This window comes from Pristiophorus japonicus, chromosome 20 (assembly GCF_044704955.1).
Source record: "Pristiophorus japonicus isolate sPriJap1 chromosome 20, sPriJap1.hap1, whole genome shotgun sequence".
Lineage (NCBI taxonomy): Eukaryota > Metazoa > Chordata > Chondrichthyes > Pristiophoridae > Pristiophorus > Pristiophorus japonicus.
Window position 1 is genome coordinate 70,976,768 of NC_091996.1, and position 25,162 is coordinate 71,001,929.

The window sequence follows — 25,162 nt, forward strand, 5'->3', positions numbered from 1 at the left end:
GATCCTCTGCTGTCCCTAGTAAAAAACTGTTTACTGCATGGGAGCTGGGCCAGCATCCCCGTTGAAATGCAAGAGCCAATCAAGTCGTTCCAGCGGCGAAAGGATGAGCTGTCCATTCAGGCAGACTGCCTGTTGTGGGGTAACCGCGTAGTGCTGCCAAAAAAGGGCAGGGAGACGTTCATCTCGGATCTCCACAGCACACACCCGGGTATAGTAATGATGAAAGCGATAGCCAGATCCCACGTGTGGTGGCCCGGTATCGACTCTGACTTAGAGTCCTGTGTACGGCAATGCAGCGTATGTGCTCAGTTGAGCAACGCGCCCAGAGAGGCACCACTAAGTTTGTGGTCCTGACCCTCCAGACCATGGTCGAGGATCCATGTCGACTATGCAGGCCCGTTACTCGGTAAAATGTTCCTGGTGGTGGTGGATGCGTTTTCAAAATGGATTGAATGTAAAATAATGTCGGGAAGCACCGCCACCACCACCATTGAAAGCCTGAGGGCCATATTTGCCACCCACGGCCCGCCTGACATACTGGTCAGTGACAACGGGCTATGTTTCACCAGTGCCGAATTTAAAGAATTCATGACCCGCAATGGGATCAAACATGTCACCTCAGCCTGTTTAAACCAGCCTCCAATGGGCAGGCAGAGCAGGCAGTACAAACCATCAAACAGAGCCTTAAACGAGTCACAGAAGGCTCACTCCAAACCCGCCTGTCCCGAATACTGCTCAGCTACCGCACGAGACCCCACTCACTCACAGGGGTGCCCCCGGCTGAGCTACTCATGAAAAGAACACTTAAAACCAGACTCTCGCTGGTTCACCCCAACCTGTATGATCAGGTAGAGAGCAGGCAGCAGCAACAAAATGTAAATGATGGTCGCGCCACTGTGTCACGGGAAATTGATCTGAATGACCCTGTGTATGTGCTAAACTATGGACATGGTCCCAAGTGAATCGCGGGCACGGTGATAGCTAAAGAAGGGATAGGGTGTTTGTAGTCAAACTAGACAATGGACAAATTTGCAGAAAGTACCTGGACCAAACGAGGCTGCGGTTCACAGACTGCCCTGAACAACCCACAGCAGACACCACCTTTTTCGAGTCCACAACACACACCCAAAGGATCAACGACACCACGCCGGACCAGGAAATTGAACCCATCACGCCCAACAGCCCAGCAAAGACAGGCTCACCTAGCAGCCCTGCAGGGCCAACAACACACCAGAACAGACATTTGTACTGAGGCGATCCACCAGGGAAAGAAAGGTTCCCGACCGGCTCACCTTGTAAATAGTTTTCACTTTGACTTTGGGGGGAGAAGTGATGTTGTGTATCTGTAAAGCATGCACTCCCATGTTCCGCCAGCAGGGAGTTCATCCCCTGAAGTCTCAAGGGATCCCAGCATCCCTTGGGAGCACTGTATATAAGCTGGCCCCTCAGGCCTGTTCCTCACTCTGGAATGTCTTATTAAAGACTGAGGTCACTGTTACTTTCACCTCCCTGTGTGCAGTCTCATCTGTGTTAGGAACACAATAGATTCATTCCACATGATATCAAGAAACGGCTGAGCGGAGAGGATACAACAAAGGCTATAGGCCCCGCCAACATCCTGGCTGTAGGGCTGAATACTTGTGCTCTAGAGCTAGCTGCGCCTCTAGCCAAGCTGTTCCAATACAGCTACAACACTGGCATCTGCCTGACAACGTGGAAAATTGTCCAGATATGTCATGCCACAAAAAAAGAAAAAGGAAGACTTGGATTTATATAGCACCTTTCATGACCACCGGACATCTCAAAGCACTTTACAGCCAATGAAGTACTTTCAGAGTGTAGTCACTGTTGTAATGCAGGAATTGCGGCAGCCAATTTTCACTCCGCACACTCCCACAAACAGCAATGTGATAATGACCAGATAATCTGTTTTTGTTATGTTGATTTAGGGCTAAATATTGGCCAGGACACTGGGGATAACTCCCCAGTTCTTCTTCAAAATAGTACCATAGGATCTTTTATGTCCATTTGAGAAAGCAAGCGGGGCCTCGGTTTAACGTCTCATTCAAAAGATGGCACCTCCGACAATGCAGCACCGCCACCGTACTGCACTGGAGTGTCAGTCTAGATTTTTGTGCTCCAGTTTCTGGAGTGGGACTTGAACCCACAACCTTCTGACTCAGAAGTGAGAGTGCTACCCACTGAGCCACAGCTGGCACAAATCGAACCTGGCCAATTACCGCCCCATCAACTTACTCTCAATCATCAGAAAAATGATGGAAGGTGTCATTGACAGTGCTATCAAGTGGCACTTACCAATAACCTGCTCACCGATGCCCAGTTTGGGTTTTGCCAGGACCACTTGTCTTCAGACCTCATCACAGCCTTGCTACAAATATGGACAAAAGAGCAGAATTCCAGCGGTGAAGTGAGAGTGACTGCCCTTGACATCAAGACAGCATTTGACTGAGTGTGGCATCAAGGAACCCGAGTGCAACTGAAGTCAATTGGAATCAAGGGGAAAACTCCTCCGGGCAGCATCCTGGGCCCAATCATCTTCAGCTGCTTTATCAATGACCTTCCCCCATTCATAAGATCAGAAGTGGGGATGTTCGCTGATGAGCGCACAGTGTTCACTTCCATTTACAACTCCTCAGATAATGTAGTGATCCATGCCCGCATGTAGCAAGACCCGGACAATATTCAGGCTCAGGTTGGTAAGTGGTAAGTAAGATTCACGTCACACAAATGCCAGGCAATGACCACCTCGAACAAGAGAGTCGAACAACTGCCCCTTGACGTTTAATGGCATTACCATCGTCAAATCCCCCACTATCAATAACCTGTGGGTCATCATTGATCAGAAATGTAACTGGACCAGCCACAAAAATACTGTGGCTACAAGAGCGGGTCAGAGGCTGGGTATTCTGCAGCGAGTGACTCTCCTCCTGACTCCCCAAAGTCTTTCCACCATCTACAAGGCACAAGTCAGGAGTGTGGTGGAATACTCTCCACTTGCCTGGATGAGTGCAGCTCCAACAACACTCAAGGAGCTCGACACCATCCAGGACAAAGCAGCCTGGTTGATCAGCAGCCCATCCTCCATCTTAAACATCCACTCCCTCCACCTGTGGCTGCAGTGTGTACCATCTACAGGATGCACTGCAGCAACTCGTCATGGCTTCTTCGGCAGCACCTCCCAAACCTGCGACCTCTACCACCTAGAAGGACAAGGGCAGCAGGCGCATGGGAGCACCACCACCTCCTGGTACCCCTCGTCACACACCAACTTGGAAATATATCGCTGTTCCTTCATCATCGCTGGGTCAAATTCTTGGAACCCCCTCCCTAACAGAACTGTGGGAGTACCTTCACCACACGCACTGCAACGGTTCGAGAAGGCGGTTCCCCATCACCTTCTCAAGGGCAACAGAGGATTCCCAACAGATGCTGGCCTTGCAAGTGACCCCCTCATCCTGTGAATGAATTAAAAAACCCACACATAAACATGTACACAAAAACACACATTCACACACACACACACACATATATATGTCTATAGGTGATCACATGTACAAATATTTACACATCCACACACACGCAGACATACCCATACAAAATACACACTCCAACAAAATCACACCATATATACTGAGATATAAAGGTGCGCACACACATGCAGACACACGCAAACACATGCACACCTGTATGCACACGCACGCACACGTGCACGCACAATCCGATACATCACACGGTGACGAACTGAACCAGAAGTGTAATTTTTTTTAATCTCTGCTCTCATAATAACCACAATCTACAGTGATCCTGAAAGTTGTGACAGAGCTAAAGACATGAGGCACCATGATCAGGAGCAGAACCAGAACAGAATCAGGACCGTGACCAGGACTAGGACCAAAACCGGGACCAGGAGCAGGAGCAGGAGCAGGACCAGTACCAGGATCAGAATCAGGATCAGGACCACAATCAGGGCCAGGACCAGTACTGCTTGACTTAAAATCAAATCAAAACAAAAGATCATAGTTCAAGAATTAATTTCTGCCCTCCACCTCGTTTTCTCCCTCATCCCTGAAGATGCTGACTCTAATCAAGTCCAGGGTCACTGGCGGGTTTGACCAGGGTCACTGGTGGGTTTGACCAGGGTCACTGCCGCGTTTGACCAGGGTCACTGGCGGGTTTGACCAGGGTCACAGCTCACTGGTGGACTTGACCAGGGTCACTGGCGGGTTTGACCAGGGTCACTGCTCACTGGTGGACTTGACCAGGGTCACTGGCGGGTTTGACCAGGGTCACTGCTCACTGGCGGATTTGACCAGGGTCACTGGCGGGTTTGACCAGGGTCACTGCTCACTGGCGGATTTGATCAGGGTCACTGGTGGATTTGACCAGCTGTAACATCAGTTTTTCAAAATAGAGAAAGAGAAACAGTTATGTAAGATTGCATTTCCAGTTGTGATTCTGGTCTGTTGGAATAATCCACCCCAGGTTTGCAATATAAACATCAGGTCCCGAGAATCCACAGTCAACATTCGCTGTCATTTTTAAATACTATACAGATCATTGGACGCATCGCAACAACGACATCCTATAAACACCTGAAGCTGAATATGAAGAAGTTAGAAATTGAGATCAAAGAGTCTTGGGGAGGGGAAGGAAAGGGGGAGCGCGTGCGAAGGGTAGGGAGAGGGGGAATGGAGGGAGAGAAGAGCAGGAGGGAAAGGGGAGGGAGAGAAGGGTGGGGGGGGAGGGGAAAGTGGGTGCAAGAGAGAAAGGGGATGGGAGAGAAAGGGGAGGGAGAGCAGGAGGGAAGATGTGAGAGAGTGAGGAGGGGGAAGGGAGGGAGAGTGGGAGAGGGAGGAGGGGGAAGGGAGAGGAGAGGAAGGGGAGGGAGAGGGAAAGACAAGGGAGAGTGGGAGAGGAGGGATGGGCCTGCGGCCACAGGTACGACACGGCTTGTCCGAAAATCGGGTGCAGTGCTCAGCCGAATCTGTGACAGGAGCTGCCCTCAAGGGGTGAGGTCAGACAATCGCTTTTGCCTTTATCCTGGCTCATCATCCTCAATCCTTCTCTGCCACCTCTCACCAAGCGCAGACTACAGTTAGCTGCCAGCCATGGCTGAGTGGGTCACACTTTTGCTGTTTGTTCAGAAGGTTGTGGGTTAAAGTCTCACTCCAGACAGTTGAGCCCATAATGCAGGCCAACACTGCCGTGCAGTACTGAGGGAGTGCTGCACTGTTGGGGGCATTGTCTTTCAGGCGAGATATTAAACCGAGGGCTCATCTGCCCTCTCAGGTAATGTATTGGTACAATTTTGAAAAAGAGCAGGCGAGTTCTCCCCGGTGTCCTGGCCAATATTTATCCCTCGACCAACATCACTAAAACAGATGATCTGGTCATTATATCATTGCTGTTTGTGGGAGCTTGCTGTGCATAAATTGGCTGCCATATTTCCCATATTACAACAGTGACAACATTTCAAAAGTACTTCATTGGCTGCAAAGCGCTTTGGGATATCCATGAAAGGCGCCATATAAATGCAAGTTCTTTCTTTCTGTATTTCCACTGATTTCCCCCTCCTGAAGCCGGGAATTTTGCCTGGGGTATGGCTGTCGGCACCGTTTGTTCCACAGTACCTCACTCATAATGTCCATTCTTCGGGTGAGTGGCAAGCTATTCCACATGGGCAACATCACAGCCCCGAGCCGGACCTGCTCTCACCCGCTGCCCCGTGAAAGCAAGCGGCAGTGGGAATCTCGAGTCATGCACCTTCCCCCCACCCCCCACCTCCCCCAGCCCAGGGGCACCAAGGCTGATTGTCACATCCCAACTGCTGACTGGGGAGGCACTTTGTGTTAACATCAGGGTGATGAATCCCAATTCTCTGCTCTCCCACATGCCAACACACACAGCTGAGTGTGCACAGAGCCTGCAACCCAGCTTCTGCTATCTGCGGTTGTGTATGTGGCCCTGTGGAGAATAACTCCACCAGAGCCCGTGCTCCATGTAACATGTCACTGCAGAGCCACTGGAGTTAGCACCTCAGGTTCCTTGCTCCAGACCGCACCATCTACTGGCATAGAGCAAATAACCCCAGCACCGTTTCAAACAACTCGACTTACATACAGAGTAAAGCTCCCTCGACACTGTCGCATCAAACACTCCCAGGGCAGGTACAGCACGAGGTTAGATACAGAGTAAAGCTCCCTCTACACTGTCCCATCAAACACGCTCAGGGCAGGTACAGCACGGGTTAGATACAGAGTAAAGCCCCCTCTACACTGTCCCATTAAACACTCCCAGGGCAGGTACAGCACGGGTTAGATACAGAGTAAAGCTCCTTCTATACTGTCCCATCAAACACTCCCAGGGCAGGTACAGCACGGGTAAGATACAGAGTAAAGCTCCCTCTATACTGTCCCATCAGACACTCCCAGGGCAGGTACAGCACGGGTTAGATACAGAGTAAAGCTCCCTCTACACTGTCCCATCAAACACTCCCAGGACATGTACAGCATACAGAATAAGAACACCACTGTCCCAGAGTGTGAAAGGTCAGTGTCTGTCCCCCTGTCCTAGAAAGTAAAGGTCAGTGTGTGACACACTATCCCAGAGTGTGAAAGGTCAGTGTGTGATCCCCTGACACAGAGTGTGAAAGGTCAGTGTGTGCCCCCTGTCCCAGAGTGTGAAAGGTCAGTGTGCGACCCACTGTCCCAGAGTGTGAAATGTCAGTGAGTGACCCTCTGTCCCAGAGTGTGAAAGGTCAGTGTGTGACCCCCTATTCCAGAGTGTGAAAGGTCAGTGAGTGACCCCCTGTACCAGAGTGTGAAAGGTCAGTGTGTGACCCACTGTCCCAGAGTGTGAAAGGTCAGTGTGTGACCCACTATCCCAGAGAATGAGAGGTCAGTGTGTGACCCAGTGCCCCAGAGTGCGAAAGGTCAGTGTGTGACCCAGTGTCCCAGAGTGCGAAAGGTCAGTGTCTGACCCAATGTCCCAGAGTGCGAAAGGTCAGTGTGTGACCCAGTGTCCCAGAGTGTGAAAGTTCAGTGTGTGACCCCCTGTCCCAGAGTGCAAAAGGTCAGTGTGTGACCCACTGTCACAGAGTGTGAAAGGTCAATGCGTGACCCCCTGTCCCAGAGTGTGAAAGGTCAGTGTGTGACCCAGTGTCCCAGAGTGTGAAAGGTCAGTGTGTGACCCAGTGCCCCAGAGTGCGAAAGGTCAGTGTGTGACCCAGTGTGTGAAAGGTCAGTGTGTGACCCAGTGTCCCAGAGTGTGAAAGGTCAGTGTGTGACCCAGTGCCCCAGAGTGCGAAAGGTTAGTGTGTGACCCAGTGTCCAAGAGTGCGAAAGGTCAGTGTGTGACCCAGTGTCCCAGAGTGCGAAAGGTCAGTGTGTGACCCAGTGTCCCAGAGTGTGAAAGTTCAGTGTGTGACGCCCTGCCCTGAGTGTGAAAGGTCAGTGTGTGACCCAGTGTGTGAAAGGTCAGTGTGTGACCACCAGTCCCAGAGTGTGAAAGGTCAGTGTGTGACCCCTGTCCCAGAGTGTGAAAGGTCAGTGTGTGACCCAGTGTCCCAGAGTATCAAAGGTCAGTGTGTGACCCACGGTCGCAGTGTGAAAGGTCAGTGTGTGACCCAGTGTTCCAGAGTGTAAAAGGTCAGTGCGTGACCCACTGTCCCAGAGTGTAAAAGGTCAGTGTGTGACCCCGTCCCAGAGTGTGAAAGGTCAGTGTGAGACTCAGTATCCCAGAGTGTGAAAGGTCAGTGCGTGACCCAGTGTGTGAAAGGTCAGTGTGTGGCCAATTGTCCCAGAGTTTGAAAAGTCAGTGTGTGATCCCCTTTCCCAGAATGTGAAAGGTCAGTGTGTGACCCACTGTCCCAGAGTGTGAAAGGTCAGTGTGTGACCCAGTGTCCCAGAGTGTGAAAGGTCAGTGTGTGACCCACTGCCCAGAGTGCGAAATGTCAGTGTGTGACCCAGTGCCCCAGAGTGCGAAAGGTCAGTGTGTGACCCAGTGTCCCAGAGTATGAAAGGTCAGTGTGTGACCCAGTGTCCCAGAGTGTGAAAGGTCAGTATGTGTCCCAGTGCCCCAGAGTGTGAAAGGTCAGTGTGTGACACACTGTCCCAGAGTGTGAAAGGTCAGTGTGTGACCCAGTGTCCCAGAGTGTGAAAGGTCAGTGTGTGACCCACGGTCCTAGAGTGTGAAAGGTCAGTGTGTGACCCACTGTCCCAGAGTGTGAAAGGTCAGTGCGTGACCCACTATCCCAGAGTGTGAAAGCTCAGTGTTTGACCCACTGTCCCAGAGTGTGAAAGGTAAGTGTTGACCGACTGTCACAGAGTGTGAAAGGTCAGTGTGTGACCCAGTGTCCCAGAGTGTGAAAGGTCACTGTGTGACCCCCTGTCCCAGAGTGTGAAAGGTCACTGTGTGACCCCCTGTCCCAGAGTGTGAAAGGTCAGTGCGTGACCCACTGTCCCAGAGTGTGCAAGGTTAGTGTGTGACCCAGTGTCCCAGAGTGTGAAAGGTCAGTGTGTGACCCCCAGTCCCAGAGAGTGAAAGGTCAGTGTGTGACCCAGTGTCCCAGAGTGTGAAAAGTCAGTGTGTGACACCCTGTCCCAGAGAGTGAATGGTCAGTGTGTGACCCATTGTCCCAGAGTGTGAAAGGTCAGTGTGTGACACCCTGTCCCAGAGTGTGAAAGGTCAGTGTGTGACCCACTGTCCCAGAGTATGAAAGGTCATTATGTGACCCACTGTCCCAGAGTGTGAAAGGTCAGTGAGTGACCCACTGTCGCAGAGTGTGAAAGATTAGTGTCTGTCGCCCATTCCCAGAGCGTGAAAGGTCAGTGTGTGACCCCCTGTCCCAGAGTGTGAAAGGTCAGTGTGTGACCACCTGTCCCAGAGTGTGAAAGGTCAGTGTATGACCCACTGTCCCAGAGTATGAAAGGTCAGTATTTGACACCCTGTCCCAGAGTGTGAAAGGTCAGTGAGTGACCCAGTGTCCCAGAGTGTGAAACGTCAGTGTTCGACCCACTGTCCCAGAGTATGAAAGGTCAGTGTTTGACCAATTGTCCCAGTGTGTGAAAGTTCAGTGTGTGACCCACTGTCCCAGAGTGTGAAAGGTCAGTGTATGACCCACTGTCCCAGAGTGTGAAAGGTCAGTGTGTGACCCAGTGTCCCAGAGTGTGAAAGGTCAGTGTGTGACCCACTGTCCCAGAGTGTGAAAGGTCAGTGTGTTACCTAGTGTCCCAGAGTGTGAAAGGTCAGTGTGTGACCACCTGTCCCAGAGTGTGAAAGATCAGTGTGTGACCCAGTGCCCCAGAGTGCGAAAGGTCAGTGTATGACACCCTGTCCCAGAGTGTGAAAGGTCAGTGAGTGACCCAGTGTCCCAGAGTGTGAAACGTCAGTGTTCGACCCACTGTCCCAGAGTATGAAAGGTCAGTGTTTGACCAATTGTCCCAGTGTGTGAAAGTTCAGTGTGTGACCCACTGTCCCAGAGTGTGAAAGGTCAGTGTATGACCCACTGTCCCAGAGTGTGAAAGGTCAGTGTGTGACCCAGTGTCCCAGAGTGTGAAAGGTCAGTGTGTGACCCACTGTCCCAGAGTGTGAAAGGTCAGTGTGTTACCGAGTGTCCCACATTGTGAAAGATCAGTGTGTGATACACTGTCCAAGAGTGTGAAAGATCAGTGTGTGACCCAGTGCCCCAGAGTGCGAAAGGTCAGTGTATGACCCAGTGTCCCAGAGTGTGAAAGGTCAGTGTGTGACCACCTGTCCCAGAGTGTGAAAGGTCAGTGTGTGACCCACTGTCCCAGAGTATGAAAGGTCAGTATTTGACAACCTGTCCCAGAGTGTGAAAGGTCAGTGAGTGACCCAGTGTCCCAGAGTGTGAAACGTCAGTGTTCGACCCACTGTCCCAGAGTATGAAAGGTCAGTGTTTGACCAATTGTCCCAGTGTGTGAAAGTTCAGTGTGTGACCCACGGTCCCAGAGTGTGAAAGGTCAGTGTATGACCCACTGTCCCAGAGTGTGAAAGGTCAGTGTGTGACCCACTGTCCCAGAGTGTGAAAGGTCAGTGTGTTGCCTAGTGTCCCACATTGTGAAAGATCAGTGTGTGATACACTGTCCAAGAGTGTGAAAGATCAGTGTGTGACCCAGTGCCCCAGAGTGCGAAAGGTCAGTGTATGACCCAGTGTCCCAGAGTGTGAAAGGTCAGTGTGTGACACACTGTCCCAGAGTGTGAAAGGTTAAGGTGTGACCCAGTGTCCCAGAGTGTGAAAGGTCAGTACGTGACCCACTGTCCCAGAGTGTGAAAGGTTCGTGTGTGACCCAGAGTGTGAAAGGTCAGTGCGTGACCCAGTCCCCAGAGTGTGAAAGTTCAGTGTGTGACACACTATCCCAGAGTGTGAAAGGTCAGTGTGTGACCCCCTGTCCCAGAGTGTGAAAGGTCAGTGCGTGTCCCACTCTCCCAGAGTGTGAAAGGTCAGTGTGTGACCCCCTGTCCCAGAGTGGTAAAGTTCAGTGTGTTACCCCATGTCCCAGAGTCTGAAAGGTCAGTGTGTGACCCACTGTCCCAGAATGGGAAAGGTCAGTGTGTGACCCACTGTCCCAGAGTGTGGAAGGTCAGTGTGTGACGCAGTGTCCCAGAGTGTGAAAGGTCAGTGTGTGACCCAGTGTCCCAGAGTGTGAAAGGTCAATGCGTGACCCACGATCCCAGAGTGTGAAAGGTCTGTGTGTGACTCCCTGTCCCAGAGTGTGAAAGGTCAGTGTGTGACCCAGTATCCCAGAGTGTGAAAGATCAGTGTGTGACTAATTGTCCCAGAGTGTGAAAGGTCAGTGTGTGGCCCCCTGTCCCAGAATGTGAAAGTTCAATGTGTGACCCACTGTCCCAGAGTGTGAAAGGGCAGTGTGTGACCCACTATCCCAGAGTGTGAAAGGTCAGTGTGTGACCCACTGTCCCAGAGTATGAAAGGTCAATGACCGACCCACTGTCCCAGAATGTGAAAGGTCAGTGTGTGATCCAGTGTCCCAGAGTGAGAAAGGTCAGTGTGTGACCCAATGTCCCAGTGTCTGAAAGGTCAGTGTGTGATCCACTGTCCCAGAGTGTGAAAGGTCAGTGTGTGACCCAGTGTCCCAGAGTGCTAAAGGTAAGTGCATGACCCACTGTCCCAGAGTGTGAAAGGTCAGTGTGTGACCCCCTGTCCCAGAGTGTTAAAGGTCAGTGTGTGAACCAGTGCCCCAGAGTGTGAAAGGTCAGTGTGTGACCCAGTGTCCAAGAGTGTGAAAGGTCAGTGTGTGACCCCCTGTCCAAGAGTGTGAAAGGTCAGTGTGTGACCCAGTGTCCCAGAGTGTGAAAGGTCAGTGTGTGACCCAGTGTCCAAGAGTGTGAAAGGTCAGTGTGTGACCGTGTCCCAGAGTGTGAAAGGTCAGTGTGTGACCCAGTGTCCCAGAGTGTGAAAGATCAGTGTGTGACCCAGTGTCGAAGAGTGTGAAAGGTCAGTGTGTGACCCAGTGTTCCAGAGTGTGAAAGATCAGTGTGTGACCCCCTGTCCCAGAGAGTGAAAGGTCAGTATGTGACCTAGTGTCCCAGAGTGTGAAAGTTCAGTGCGTGACCCACTGTCCCAGAGTGTGAAAGGTCAGTGTTGACCCAGTGTCCCAGTGTGTGAAAGGTCAGTGGGTGACCCACTGTTCCAGTGAGTGAAATGTCAGTGTGTGACCCACTGTCCCAGAGTGTGAAAGTTCAGTGTGTGACCCACTGTCTCACATTGTGAAAGGTCAGTGCCTGTCTCCCTGTCCCAGAGTATGAAAGGTCAGTGTGTGACCCCCTGTCCTAGGATGTGAAAGGTCAGTGTGTGACCCCCTGTCCCAGAGTGTGAAAGGTCAGTGTGTGACCCCCTGTCCCAGAGTGCGAAAGGTCAGTGTGTGACCCAGTGCCCCAGAGTGCGAAAGGTCAGTGTGTGACCCATGTCCCAGAGTGTGAAAGGTCAGTGTGTGACCTAGTGTCCCAGAGTGTGAAAGGTCAGTGTGTGACACACTGTCCCAGATTGTGAAAGGTCAGTGTGTGACCCAGCATCCCAGAGTGTGAAAGGTCAGTGTGTGACCCACGGTCCCAGAGTGTGAAAGGTCAGTGTGTGACCCCCTGTCCCAGAGTGTGAAAGGTCAGTGCGTGACCCACTGTCCCAGAGTTTGAAAGGTCAGTGTTGACCCAGTGTCCCAGAGTGTGAAAGGTCAGTGGGTGACCCACTGTCCCAGAGTGTGAAATGTCAGTGTGTGACCCACTGTCGCAGAGTGTGAAAGGTCAGTGTCTGTCTCTCTGTCCCAGAGTATGAAAGGTCACTGTGTGACCCCCTGTCCCAGGGTGTGAAAGGTCAGTGTGTGACCCCCTGTCCCAGAGTGTGAACGGTCAGTGTGTGACCCACTGTCCCAGAGAGTGAAAAGTCAGTGTGTGACCCACTATCCCAGAGTGTGAAAGGTCAGTGTGTGAACCACTGTCCCAGAGTATGAAAGGTCAATGACCGACCCACTGTCCCAGAGTGTGAAAGGTCAGTGTGTGACCCACTGTCACAGAGTGTGAAAGGTCATTGTCTGACCCCCTGTCCCAGAGTGTGAAAGCTCAGTGTGTGACCCACTGTCCCAGAGTAAGAAAGGTCAGTGTGTGACCCAGTGTCCCAGAGTGTGAAAGATCACTGTGTGACCCAGTGCCCCAGAGTGTGAATGGTCAGTGTGTGACCCACTGTCCCAGAGTGTGAAAGGTCAGTGTGTGACCCAGTGTCCCAGAGTGTGAAAGGTCAGTGTGTGACCCAGTGTCGCAGAGTGTGAAATGTCAGTGTGTGACCCCCTGTCCCAGAGTGTGAAAGGTCAGTGCGTGTCCCACTGTCCCAGAGTGTGAAAGGTCAGTGTGTGATCCACTGTCCCAGAATGTGAAAGGTCAGTGTGTGACCCACTGTCCCAGAGTGTGAAAGGTCACTGTGTGACCCAGTGTCCCAGAGTGTGAAAGGTCAGTGTGTGACCCAGTGTCCCAGAGTGTGAAAGGTCAATGCGTGACCCACTATCTCAGAGTGTGAAAGGTCTGTGTGTGACTCCCTGTCCCAGAGTGTGAAAGGTCAGTGTGTGACCCAGTGTGTGAAAGGTCAGTGTGTGAACCTCTGTCCCAGAATGTGAAAGGTCAGTGTGTGACCCACTGTCCCAGAGTGTGAAAGGTCAGTGTGTGACCCAGTGTCCAAGAGTGTGAAAGGTCAGTGTGTGATCGTGTCCCAGAGTGTGAAAGATCAGTGTGTGACCCCCTGTCCAAGAGAATGAAAGGTCAGTGTGTGACCCAGTGTGTGAAAGGTCAGTGTGTGAACCTCTGTCCCAGAATGTGAAAGGTCAGTGTGTGACCCACTGTCCCAGAGAATGAAAGGTCAGTGTGTGACCCAGTGTCGAAGAGTGTGAAAGGTCAGTGTGTGACCCAGTGTCCCAGAGTGTGAAAGATCAGTGTGTGACCCCCTGTCCCAGAGAATGAAAGGTCAGCGTGTGACCCAGTGTGTGAAAGGTCAGTGTGTGACCCACTGTCGCAGATTGTGAACGGTCAGTGCCTGTCTCCATGTTCCAGAGTATGAAAGGTCAGTGTGTGACCCCCTGTAACAGAGTGTGAAAGGTCAGTGCGTGACCCCCTGTCCCAGAGAGTGAAAGGTCAGTGTGTGACCCAGTGTCCCAGAGTGTGAAAGATCAGTGTGTGACCCACTGTCCCAGAGTGTGATAGGTCAGTGTGTGACCCAGTGTCCCAGAGTGCGAAAGGTCAGTGTGTGACCCAGTGCCCCAGAGTGCGAAAGGTCAGTGTGTGACCCAGTGTGTGAAAGGTCAGTGTGTGACCTAGTGTCCCACAGTGTGAAAGATAAGTATGTGACAAGCTGTCCCAAAGTGTGAGGTCAGTGTGTGACCCAGTGTCCCAGAGTGTGAAAGGTCAGTGTGTGACCCAGTGTGTGAAAGGTCAGTGTGTGACCCTCTGTCCCAGAGTGTTGAAGGTCAGTGTGTGACTCACTGTCCCAGAGTGTGAAAGGTCAGTGTGTGACCCCCTGTCCCAGAGAATGAAAGGTCAGTGTGTGACCCAGTGTGTGAAAGTTCAGTGCGTGACCCACTGTCCTAGAGTGTGAAAGGTCAGTGTTGACCCAGTGTCCCAGAGTGTGAAAGGTCAGTGGGTGACCCACTGTTCCAGTGAGTGAAATGTCAGTGTGTGACCCACTGTCGCAGATTGTGAACGGTCAGTGCCTGTCTCCATGTTCCAGAGTATGAAAGGTCAGTGTGTGACCCCCTGTAACAGAGAGTGAAAGGTCAGTGTGTGACCCAGTGTCCCAGAGTGTGAAAGATCAGTGTGTGACCCACTGTCCCAGAGTGTGATAGGTCAGTGTGTGACCCAGTGTCCCAGAGTGCGAAAGGTCAGTGTGTGACCCAGTGCCCCAGAGTGCGAAAGGTCAGTGTGTGACCCAGTGTGTGAAAGGTCAGTGTGTGACCTAGTGTCCCACAGTGTGAAAGATAAGTATGTGACAATCTGTCCCAAAGTGTGAGGTCAGTGTGTGACCCAGTGTCCCAGAGTGTGAAAGGTCAGTGTGTGACCCAGTGTGTGAAAGGTCAGTGTGTGACCCCCTGTCCCAGAGTGTTGAAGGTCAGTGTGTGACTCACTGTCCCAGAGTGTGAAAGGTCAGTGTGTGACCCAATGTCCCAGAGTGTTAAAGGTCAGTGTGTGACCCACTGTCACAGAGTGGGAAAGGTCAGTGTGTGACCCACTGTCGCAGAGTGTGAAAGGTCAGTGTCTGTCTCCCTGTCCCAGAATATGAAAGGTCAGTGTGTGACCCACTGTCCCAGAGAGTGAAAGGTCAGTGTGTGACCCACTATCCCAGAGTGTGAAAGGTCAGTGTGTGAACCACTGTCCCAGAGTATGAAAGGTCAGTGTGTGACCCACTGTCCCAGAGTGTGAAAAGTCAGTGTGTGACCCACTGTCTCAGAGTGTGAAAGGTCATTGTCTGTCCCCCTGTCCTAGAGTATGAAAGGTCAGTGTGTGACCCCCTGTCCCAGAGTGTGAAAGGTCAGTGTGTGCCCCCTGTCCCAGAGTGTGAAAGGTCAGTACGTGACCCACTGTCCCAGAGTGTGAAAGGTTCGTGTGTGACCCAGAGTGTGAAAGGTCAGTGTGTGACCCAGTCCCCAGAGTGTGAAAGTTCAGTGTGTGACACACTATCCCAGAGTGTGAAAGGTCAGTGTGTGACCCAGTCCCCAGAGTGTGAAAGTTCAGTGTGTGACACACTATCCCAGAGTGTGAAAGGTCAGTGTGTGACCCCCTGTCCCAGAGTGTGAAAGGTCAGTGCGTGTCCCACTCTCCCAGAGTGTGGAAGGTCAGTGTGTGACGCAGTGTCCCAGAGTGTGAAAGGTCAGTGTGTGACCCAGTGTCCCAGAGTGTGAAAGGTCAATGCGTGACCCACGATCCCAGAGTGTGAAAGGTCTGTGTGTGACCCAGTATCCCAGAGTGTGAAAGATCAGTGTGTGACTAATTATCCCAGAGTGTCAAAGGTCAGTGTGTGGCCCCCTGTCCCAGAATGTGAAAGTTCAATGTGTGACCCACTGTCCCAGAGTGTGAAAGGTCATTGCGTGACCCAGTATCGCAGAATGTGAAAGGTCAGTGTGTGACCCAGTGTCCCAGAGTGTGAAAGGTCAGTGTGTGAACCTCTGTCCCAGAATGTGAAAGGTCAGTGTGTGACCCACTGTCCCAGAGTGTGAAAGGTCAGTGTGTGATCCAGTGTCCCAGAGTGAGAAAGGTCAGTGTGTGACCCAATGTCCCAGTGTCTGAAAGGTCAGTGTGTGATCCACTGTCCCAGAGTGTGAAAGGTCAGTGTGTGACCCAGTGTCCCAGAGTGCTAAAGGTAAGTGCATGACCCACTGTCCCAGAGTGTGAAAGGTCAGTGTGTGACCCCCTGTCCCAGAGTGTTAAAGGTCAGTGTGTGACCCAGTGTCCCAGAGTGTGAAAGGTCAGTGTGTGACCCAGTGTCCAAGAGTGTGAAAGGTCAGTGTGTGACCGTGTCCCAGAGTGTGAAAGATCAGTGCATGACCCACTGTCCCAGAGTGTGAAAGGTCAGTGTGTGACCCCCTGTCCCAGAGTGTTAAAGGTCAGTGTGTGACCCAGTGTCCCAGAGTGTGAAAGGTCAGTGTGTGACCCAGTGTCCCAGAGTGTGAAAGGTCAGTGTGTGACCGTGTCCCAGAGTGTGAAAGGTCAGTGTGTGACCCAGTGTTCCAGAGTGTGAAAGATCAGTGTGTGACCCCCTGTCCCAGAGAGTGAAAGGTCAGTGTGTGACCCAGTGTCCCAGAGTGTGAAAGTTCAGTGCGTGACCCACTGTCCCAGAGTGTGAAAGGTCAGTGTTGACCCAGTGTCCCAGTGTGTGAAAGGTCAGTGGGTGACCCACTGTCCCAGAGTGTGAAAGTTCAGTGTGTGACCCACTGTCTCACATTGTGAAAGGTCAGTGCCTGTCTCCCTGTCCCAGAGTATGAAAGGTCAGTGTGTGACCCCCTGTCCTAGGATGTGAAAGGTCAGTGTGTGACCCCCTGTCCCAGAGTGTGAAAGGTCAATGTGTGACCCCCTGTCCCAGAGAGTGAAAGGTCAGTGTGTGACCCAGTGTCCCAGAGTGTGAAAGATCAGTGTGTGGCCCACTGTCCCAGAGTGTGATAGGTCAGTGTGTGACCCAGTGTCCCAGAGTGCGAAAGGTCAGTGTGTGACCCAGTGCCCCAGAGTGCGAAAGGTCAGTGTGTGACCCAGTGTCCCAGAGTGTGAAAGGTCAGTGTGTGACACACTGTCCCAGATTGTGAAAGGTCAGTGTGTGACCCAGCGTCCCAGAGTGTGAAAGGTCAGTGTGTGACCCACGGTTCCAGTGTGTGAAAGGTCAGTGTGTGACCCCCTGTCCCAGAGTGTGAAAGGTCAGTGCGTGACCCACTGTCCCAGAGTATGAAAGGTCACTGTGTGACCCCCTGTCCCAGGGTGTGAAAGGTCAGTGTGTGACCCCCTGTCCCAGAGTGTGAACGGTCAGTGTGTGACCCCCTGTCCCAGAGAGTGAAAAGTCAGTGTGTGACCCACTATCCCAGAGTGTGAAAGGTCAGTGTGTGAACCACTGTCCCAGAGTGTGAAAGGTCAGTGTGTGACCCACTGTCACAGAGTGTGAAAGGTCATTGTCTGACCCCCTGTCCCAGAGTATGAAAGATCAGTGTGTGACCCACTGTCCCAGAGTAAGAAAGGTCAGTGTGTGACCCAGTGTCCCAGAGTGTGAAAGATCACTGTGTGACCCAGTGCCCCAGAGTGTGAATGGTCAGTGTGTGACCCACTGTCCCAGAGTGTGAAAGGTCAGTGTGTGACCCAGTGTCCCAGAGTTTGAAAGGTCAGTGTGTGACCCAGTGTCGCAGAGTGTGAAATGTCAGTGTGTGACCCCCTGTCCCAGAGTGTGAAAGGTCAGTGCGTGTCCCACTGTCCCAGAGTGTGAAAGGTCAGTGTGTGATCCACTGTCCCAGAATGTGAAAGGTCAGTGTGTGACCCACTGTCCCAGAGTGTGAAAGGTCACTGTTTGACCCAGTGTCCCAGAGTGTGAAAGGTCAGTGTGTGACCCAGTGTCCCAGAGTGTGAAAGGTCAATGCGTGGCCCACTATCTCAGAGTGTGAAAGGTCAGTGTGTGACCCAGCGTCCCAGAGTGTGAAAGGTCAGTGTGTGACCCACGGTCCCAGAGTTTGAAAGGTCAGTGTGTGACCCCCTGTCCCAGAGTGTGAAAGGTCAGTGCGTGACCCACTGTTCCAGAGTGTGAAAGGTCAGTGTTGACCCAGTGTCCCAGAGTGTGAAAGGTCAGTGAGTGACCCACTGTCCCAGAGTGTGAAAGGTCAGTGTCTGTCTCCCTGTCCCAGAGTATGAAAGGTCAGTGTGTGACCCCCTGTCCCAGAGAGTGAAAGGTCAGTGTGTGACCCACTATCCCAGAGTGTGAAAGGTCAGTGTGTGAACCACTGTCCCAGAATATGAAAGGTCAGTGTGTGACCCACTGTCCCAGAATGTGAAAGGTAGTGTGTGACCCACTGTCCCAGAGTATGAAAGGTCAATGACCGACCCACTGTCCCAGAGTGTGAAAGGTCAGTGTGTGACCCACTGTCGCAGAGTGTGAAAGGTCATTGTCTGTCCCCCTGTCCCAGAGTATGAAAGGTCAGTGTGTGACCCCCTGTCCCAGAGTGTGAAAGGTCAGTGTCTGTCTCCCTGTCCCAGAGTATGAAAGGTCAGTGTGTGACCCCCTGTCCCAGAGAGTGAAAGGTCAGTGTGAGACCCACTATCCCAGAGTGTGAAAGGTCAGTGTGTGAACCACTGTCCCAGAATATGAAAGGTCAGTGTGTGACCCACTGTCCCAGAATGTGAAAGGTAGTGTGTGACCCACTGTCCCAGAGTATGAAAGGTCAATGACCGACCCACTGTCCCAGAGTGTGAAAGGTCAGTGTGTGCCCCCTGTCCCAGAGTGTGAAAGGTCAGTACGTGACCCACTGTCCCATAGTGTGAAAGGTTCGTGTGTGACCCAGTGTGTGATAGGTCAGTGTGTGACCCAGTGTCCCAGAGTGTGAAAGGTCAGTGTGTGACCCAGTGTCCCAGAGTATGAATAGGTCAGTGTGTGACCAATTGTCCCAGAGTGTGAAAGGTCAGTGTGTGACCCACTGTCCCAGAGTGTGAAAGGTCAGTGTGTGACCCACTGTCGCAGAGTGTGAAAGGTCATTGTCTGTCCCCCTGTCCCAGAGTATGAAAGGTCAGTGTGTGACCCACTGTCCCAGATGGTGAAAGGTCAGTGTGTGACCCACTGTCCCAGATGGTGAAAGGTCAGTGTGCGATCCAGTGTCCCAGAGTGTGAACGGTCAGTGTGTGACGCACTGTCCCAGTATGTGAAAGGTCAGTGTGTGACCCAGTGACCCAGAGTCTGAAAGGTCAGTGTGTGACACCCTGTCGCAGAGTGTGAAAGGTCAGTGTGTGACCCACTGTACCAGAGTTTGAAAGGTCAGTGTGTGACCCGCTGTACCAGAGAGTGAAAGGTCAGTGTGTGACCCAGTGTCCCAGAGTGTGAAAGGTCAGTGTGTGACCCCCTGTCCCAGAGTGTGAAAGGTCAATGTGTGACCCAGTGTCCCAGAGTGTGAAAGGTCAGTGTGTGACCCAGTGTGTGAAAGGTCAGTGTGTGACCCACTGTCCCAGAGTGTGAAAGGTCAATGTGTGACCCAGTGTCCCAGAGTGCGAAAGGTCAGTGTGTGACCCAGTGTGTGAAAGGTCAGTGTGTGACCCACTGTCCCAGAGTGTGAAAGGTCAATGTGTGACCCAGTGTCCCAGAGTGCGAAAGGTCAGTGTGTGACCCAGAGTCCCAGAGTATGAAAGGTCAGTGTGTGACCCACTGTCATCCCCAGCCCCAGTGTGTATACAGGCAGTGTCGATGAGTGCTCCATGCTGGATTTTTCTACCCTTAATCTAGTCGCAGAGAGGCTAATTGTTGAGTTTTAAACCTTAGCCCCAGTAGCAGCTATACATGGTTACATTTAAATATAAAATTTGTATCTTTTAGTGCACAGGAAGTCAACGATGACTAACATTATTCATTCCTTCGAAGCCCCTCCCCCTGTACATTAACCTCCCATTGAAGCCCCTCCCCTGTACTTTAACCATCCCATTGAGGCCCCTCCCCTGTACATTAACCTCCCATTGAAGCCCCTCCCCCTGTACATTAACCTCCCGTTGAAGCCCCTCCCCCTGTACATTAACCTCCCGTTGAAGCCCCTCCCCCTGTACATTAACCTCCCGTTGAAGCCCCTCCCCCTGTACATTAACCTCCCGTTGAAGCCCCTCCCCCTGTACATTAACCTCCCGTTGAAGCCCTTCCCCCTGTGCATTAACCTCCCATTGAGGCCCCTCCCCTGTACATTAACCTCCCGTTGAAGCCCTTCCCCCTGTGCATTAACCTCCCATTGAGGCCCCTCCCCTGTGCATTAACCTCCCATTGAGGCCCCTCCCCCTATACATTAACCCTCCCATTGAGGCCCCTCCCCTGTACATTAACCTCCCAGTGAAGCCCCTCCCCCTGTACATTAACCTCGCATTGAGGCCCCTCCCCTGTACATTAACCTCCCAGTGAGGCCCCTCCCCTGTACATTAACCTCCCAGTGAGGCCCCTCCCCTGTACATTAACCTCCCAGTGAGGCCCCTCCCCTGTACATTAACCTCCCATTGAAGCCCCTCCCCCTGTACATTAACCTCCCATTGAAGCCCCTCCCCATGTACATTAACCTCCCATTGAAGCCCCTCCCCCTGTACATTAACCTCCCATTGAAGCCCCTCCCTCTGTACATTAACCTCCAATTGGGGCCCCCTCCCTCTGTACATTAACCCCCCCACCCCCCTCATCGAATCCCCCTCCCTCTGTACATTAACCTCCAATTGAGGCCCCCTCCCTCTGTACATTAACCCCCCCACCCCCCTCATCGAATCCCCCTCCCCCTGTACATTAACCTGCCATTGAATCGCTCCTGGTATAACTCTTGCAGAGAGAGGTTCAGTGAGCTGAGGGATATGTTCCCTGACTGAGTGTTTGTGTTGCTGCTCTCTCAGCCCTTGGACAGATCTTCCCGCTCTGCACCGTAACAAGCCCTTCTTTCAATGTTTTGAATTATTAAGAGTGCTAGAGATGACAGCGAGAGAATCTTTCCTTTTTCTTACCCATTGGTGGCATGGCGCGATCTCAGATCCCAGGACACACAAGGCCCGTGCAATATCCGGACCCCAATCTCAGTCCTACCAATGTTTTTCTATCCAAACCAGCGAGCCGACACTCCCCACCCCCACTATTGCTCCAATGTAGTGTTTGCATTTACATAGGGATAGAAGGAGGCCATTCAGCCCCTCGATGGAATCACGGCTGATCTTTACCGCCATTTACCCACCTTGGGTCCATACCCCTTAATACCCTTCCCCCAGCAAAAGTCTATCAATCTTAGTTTTGAAATTATCAATTGACCTCCAGCCTCAACAGCTTTTTGAGGGGAAACCAATTTTCGTACACAAACCAATCTCAATCTGGACTGAGTTAGACTAAACCCCTCCCCTCCCCAGAAATAGAAGGTAATTCCTACTTTTAAAAATCATCACAAAGAGTCAGCTCCCTAAACACCGGGAGTAGGTGGCAGGCTGATTCGAGCCTATTGACTGGTTTAAACTCGCACTTGTCTAATAATTCTCAAATATAAACAGAGCATCTTTTAAAGCTTTTCCACCCAGATTATAATTTTGAACCTGTTCAAAAAAACATCTTAATTGTAAAAATATTGGTGGTTTCCCTACGCTGCTTTTGCCATCCCTGTTGCTATAGTAGCAGTGCAGGCTTCGCACCAACCCTCCATTAGCTAGGCCCGGCTGGGGGCAGGGGTCATTGTGTAAAACGCCACACCGCAGACCGGGTCCTCCAATTTGAATAATAACCACCCAGCAACAGGCTTCAATAGATTGCTCATGTCCTTATATAAAATACATTATCTACAAATATATTAAATAAGCTTTAAAACATTCTGCTGCATGAACAGGAAGTGGTGCGTGTGATCACATCATGTCCTCTAGTAGGTTGGGCTTGCGAACCCACTCCAGTGTCAATGGCTCCGAGGCGGCCATTATCATACACATGAACTGCTTGCCCGTTCTCTTGTCAATGGGGTAAATGGTGGTCGGTGTAAATCTCTTATTGCTCTCCACGAACTCGCAGAGGTCTTGGTAGATTTTGGGGTACTCGTGGCGCAGAAAGACACCTCGGATGCGAAGCTCTCGCTGTACGTTGATAAAGCACACCTCCCGGGCCTTCCTTCCCGACTCGCCTTCTTTATCAATGTCGGTCGTCCCGGGAGGTGGGGTCAGTATCAAGGTCTCCATCTCGTCGTCGCCTTTGAAGACCTTCTTCTCGGGGCTGGTCGAAGCCAGGGCGATCTTTGCGAACCTTCGAACTGTCGGTGTCTGGAGGCGGGGAGAAGGGTTCTCAGGCACTTTCTGCCCCAGAGCGATAGACACGTTCAGGAGGAAGCATTCCTCGGGGTCGTACTGCTTGCCGGCCTCCTGGATCTCCTTCAAGTACTCCCCCAGATGATCCGCGTAGCCTTCCAGCTCTCGGACCGACAGGTAGGTTGGAGCGAGGAGCAGGCTCTCCAGCCCATACTGGAGGAAGTTCTCGGCCGATGCCGGGTTGGGGAAGCCGAGGAATAGAACCCCCTTGCCCCTCGATAAGTAGCCCATCCTGGCAATGCGGGAGAAGGCCTTGTGGGCGGTCTGGTTCTCCCGGCAGCTCCGCAGCACGCGCTTGCAGGTGCTACTGACCCGCCCGTACACGCAGGCCTCCTTGTGCATTTCCCAGTCGTCCTTCCTGCAGTTCCTGGAGCAGTAGTAGGTGTAGCAGCTGTGGCAGGACTTGAAGTAGAGGCGGGCATTGAAGAGCGTCTCAGTGAGGCCGCACTTGAGGTTGGAGCACATCATGGTGTCCACATCATCTGAGCTGGGATCCTGAGGAGGTCCGTCACATGGACTCGGGTAGCTGGGGCTTCTGGACATGCCCAGCGAGTGAGCTTCGGGGCTCGTGCCAGCGCACATGGGGTGGACCTTCATCTTCTGAGGTTCTGTGGTGTGCACCAGCAGCGTCCTGGTCCCGTGCTCCCCGGGCAGGTCCTCGCCGGTGATGAGCTTCCTGAGCTGGTCCACCAGCGTGTCAGAGTCGCTGGGCCTCCGTGTGGCCGGCGTTTTGCACGTGTCGATGACCAGATCGGCCAGGACATCGTCCAGCTGCTGCTTGCCCGGCTGGTGCGGCGAGCTGCTCGGGGAGCTGCCGCCCGTCTCCTTCACGTTGTCCAGGTTGCACGACAGCAGATCGTTGAAGGAGGCGCTGAGGCTGTTGCCCCCGTCGAGCGCCTGGCGGCTGCGAGCCCGCCCGCCAGCCTGGGCCTTGCCGGGCCCGTTGGCCCGCAGGTCGTTGTCGGTGATGGTGATTTCGGGGGTGATGTACCACGACCGCCCCTGCGGGCCCCGGCCTCCCTCGCCCTGCAGCTTCTCCGCGATCGAGCTCTCCGAGAGGGAGAGCGCGGCGTAGCGCTGGGGCGAGCGGGAGAGGTTGACCACGGTGGGCTGGCGCCGCCCCTCCGGGGAGCGCGGGCGTTTCTCCGGCGACGGGAGCGTCTCGTAGCTGCGGCAGTTCGTGGCAGGGAATTCCCTGCGACCACTGGGGGACAGGATATTGTCCCAGGACTTGGAGTAGTGCCGCGAGTCCGACCCGAGTCTGTGCTGGTCAATCCCGTAACAGGAACCGTAAGGGGAGACGTACCCAATTCTACCATCCCAGTAGGATGGGTACGGAGACATGTAACCCTGGTGGCCGTGAGCAGCTCGGTTGGTCCCCCACCAGTCATGGTAATGCATCGGTGAAGCGTACCGGTGCTGCGAGGGTCTTGCCCGCTCCTCGGTGTAATAGATATTGGGCTGAGCAGGCTGGCGTGAGAGTCTCCTGACGTCGGGGTAGGATTGCTCGCTGAAGGTTGGCGGAGTCTGCTCCCGCTGGGGAGGGCCCCTCCTGCAGTCGTCCCTGTAGCACTGATGCGGCGAGCAGTTGTTGTGCGTTGCCAGCGTCCAGTACTCGCCGCTGTAGGTCTCGCTGGGCGAGCGGTTCCTCAACACCCGGCGGTTGGCGGGCACGGTCAGGCTCCGGCCCGGCTGTGACTGCCAGCTCGCCACGCTGCCGTGCTTCGGCGCCACCTTCCAGGCACGGGAGGCAGGGTGCTGGGCCGGGTCCTCCGGCTTCATGTCCACCCGGTAGCGCACGTGGGCGCCCGGCCCAGGCTTCAGGCTTTGGTACTCCTCGTAGCTCTCGTAGCTGTCGCTGACAAAGAGCGGGGAGTACAGGCTGGCGTCGCCCCGCTGGGGCTGCAGCTTGATGGGGTGCACCTCGTTCATCCTGGTCCTCGCCGTGTGGCACGGCTCCCTCCTCGGCGACGCCTCCGCCCGCTTGTGGGAGTCCCGGTGCACGCGCCGGGCTTCCCGCCCCCGCCGAGCGGCCTCAGGCGAGCCCACCTCCACGGGCACCGCTCGGTAGGTGGTCTTCACCCTGGGGGCGCTCTTGGAGCGGCCTCGCTTCTTCGCCTCTGGCCTGGGGGCCTCCCTGGGCTCCACGGCCTGAGCGCACAGGCGGCTAGCCACCAGGTCGGGGGCGGAGGAGCGGAGGTAGACCTGCCTCCCCAGGGAGTCCCAGGCCAGCTCGGGGCTGGGGGCCCTTCGGTCAGGCCGGCGATACGAGTACTCCTCCATGGGGCCTCCGGAGTCTGGCTGGCTTTCCAGTGACTGCAGGAAGTCAAAGCTCCGACACTGCCGCTTGTTAATGTACTGCTGCGTGTCCTGTAGCGAGCTGGGAGCAGAGGCATCACACTTGCGGTGGGCTTGGGAGACTTTGGGCTCGCCTGGCATTGGGCTGACTTTAATCTCTCGATACACGGTAGATACCAGTATGTCCGGTGGGTCTGTCCGTGTCATCTTAAAGGAACTGTAATCTTTGCTCAATTTCCTCAGACCCTTTCACAAAGAATCGACCCTGCAAAAACAGAGGCACAATTAACCTTTGGATTGTAAAATGCTTATTCTTCTTGTAGTGTACTGGGTGTGTAGTGTACTGGGTGTGTAGTGTACTAGGTGTGTAGTGTACTAGGTGTGTAGTGTGCTGGGTGTGTAGTGTACTGGGTGTGTAGTGTACTGGGTGTGTAGTGTACTGGGTGTGCAGTGTACTGGGTGTGTAGTATACTGGGTGTGTAGTGTACTAGGTGTGTAGTGTACTAGGTGTGTAGTGTGCTGGGTGTGTAGTGTACTGGGTGTGTAGTGTACTGGGTGTGTAGTGTACTGGGTGTGTAGTGTACTGGGTATGGAGTGTACTGGGTGTGTAGTGTGCTGGGCGTGTAGTGTACTGGGCATGCTGTGTACTGGGTGTGTAGTGTACTAGGTGTGTAGTGTACTGGGTGTGCAGTGTACTGGGCCTGTAGTATACTGGGTGTGTAGTATACTGGGCCTGTAGTGCACTGGGGGTGTAGTGTACTGGGTGTGTAGTGTACTCGGTGTGTAGTGTACTGGGCCTGTAGTATACTGGGTG

The 25,162-nt window shown here is 53.2% G+C and overlaps 1 protein-coding gene across 1 annotated transcript; it reads right to left on the reverse strand.

Annotated features, from left to right (window-relative positions):
• Nucleotides 1-21,559: 21,559 nt before the first annotated feature.
• On the reverse strand, nucleotides 21,560-24,555 carry ajm1 (apical junction component 1 homolog). The gene has a single exon (XM_070863461.1). It carries the CDS (start codon nucleotides 24,553-24,555, stop codon nucleotides 21,601-21,603), a length of 2,955 nt encoding a protein of 984 aa, XP_070719562.1. The 3' UTR covers nucleotides 21,560-21,600.
• Nucleotides 24,556-25,162: the final 607 nt, after the last annotated feature.

Coding starts and splice junctions, on each gene's coding strand:
- ajm1 (XM_070863461.1), bottom strand. CDS start 24,555: ATGACACGGACAGACCCACCGGACATACTGGTATCTACCGTGTATCGA.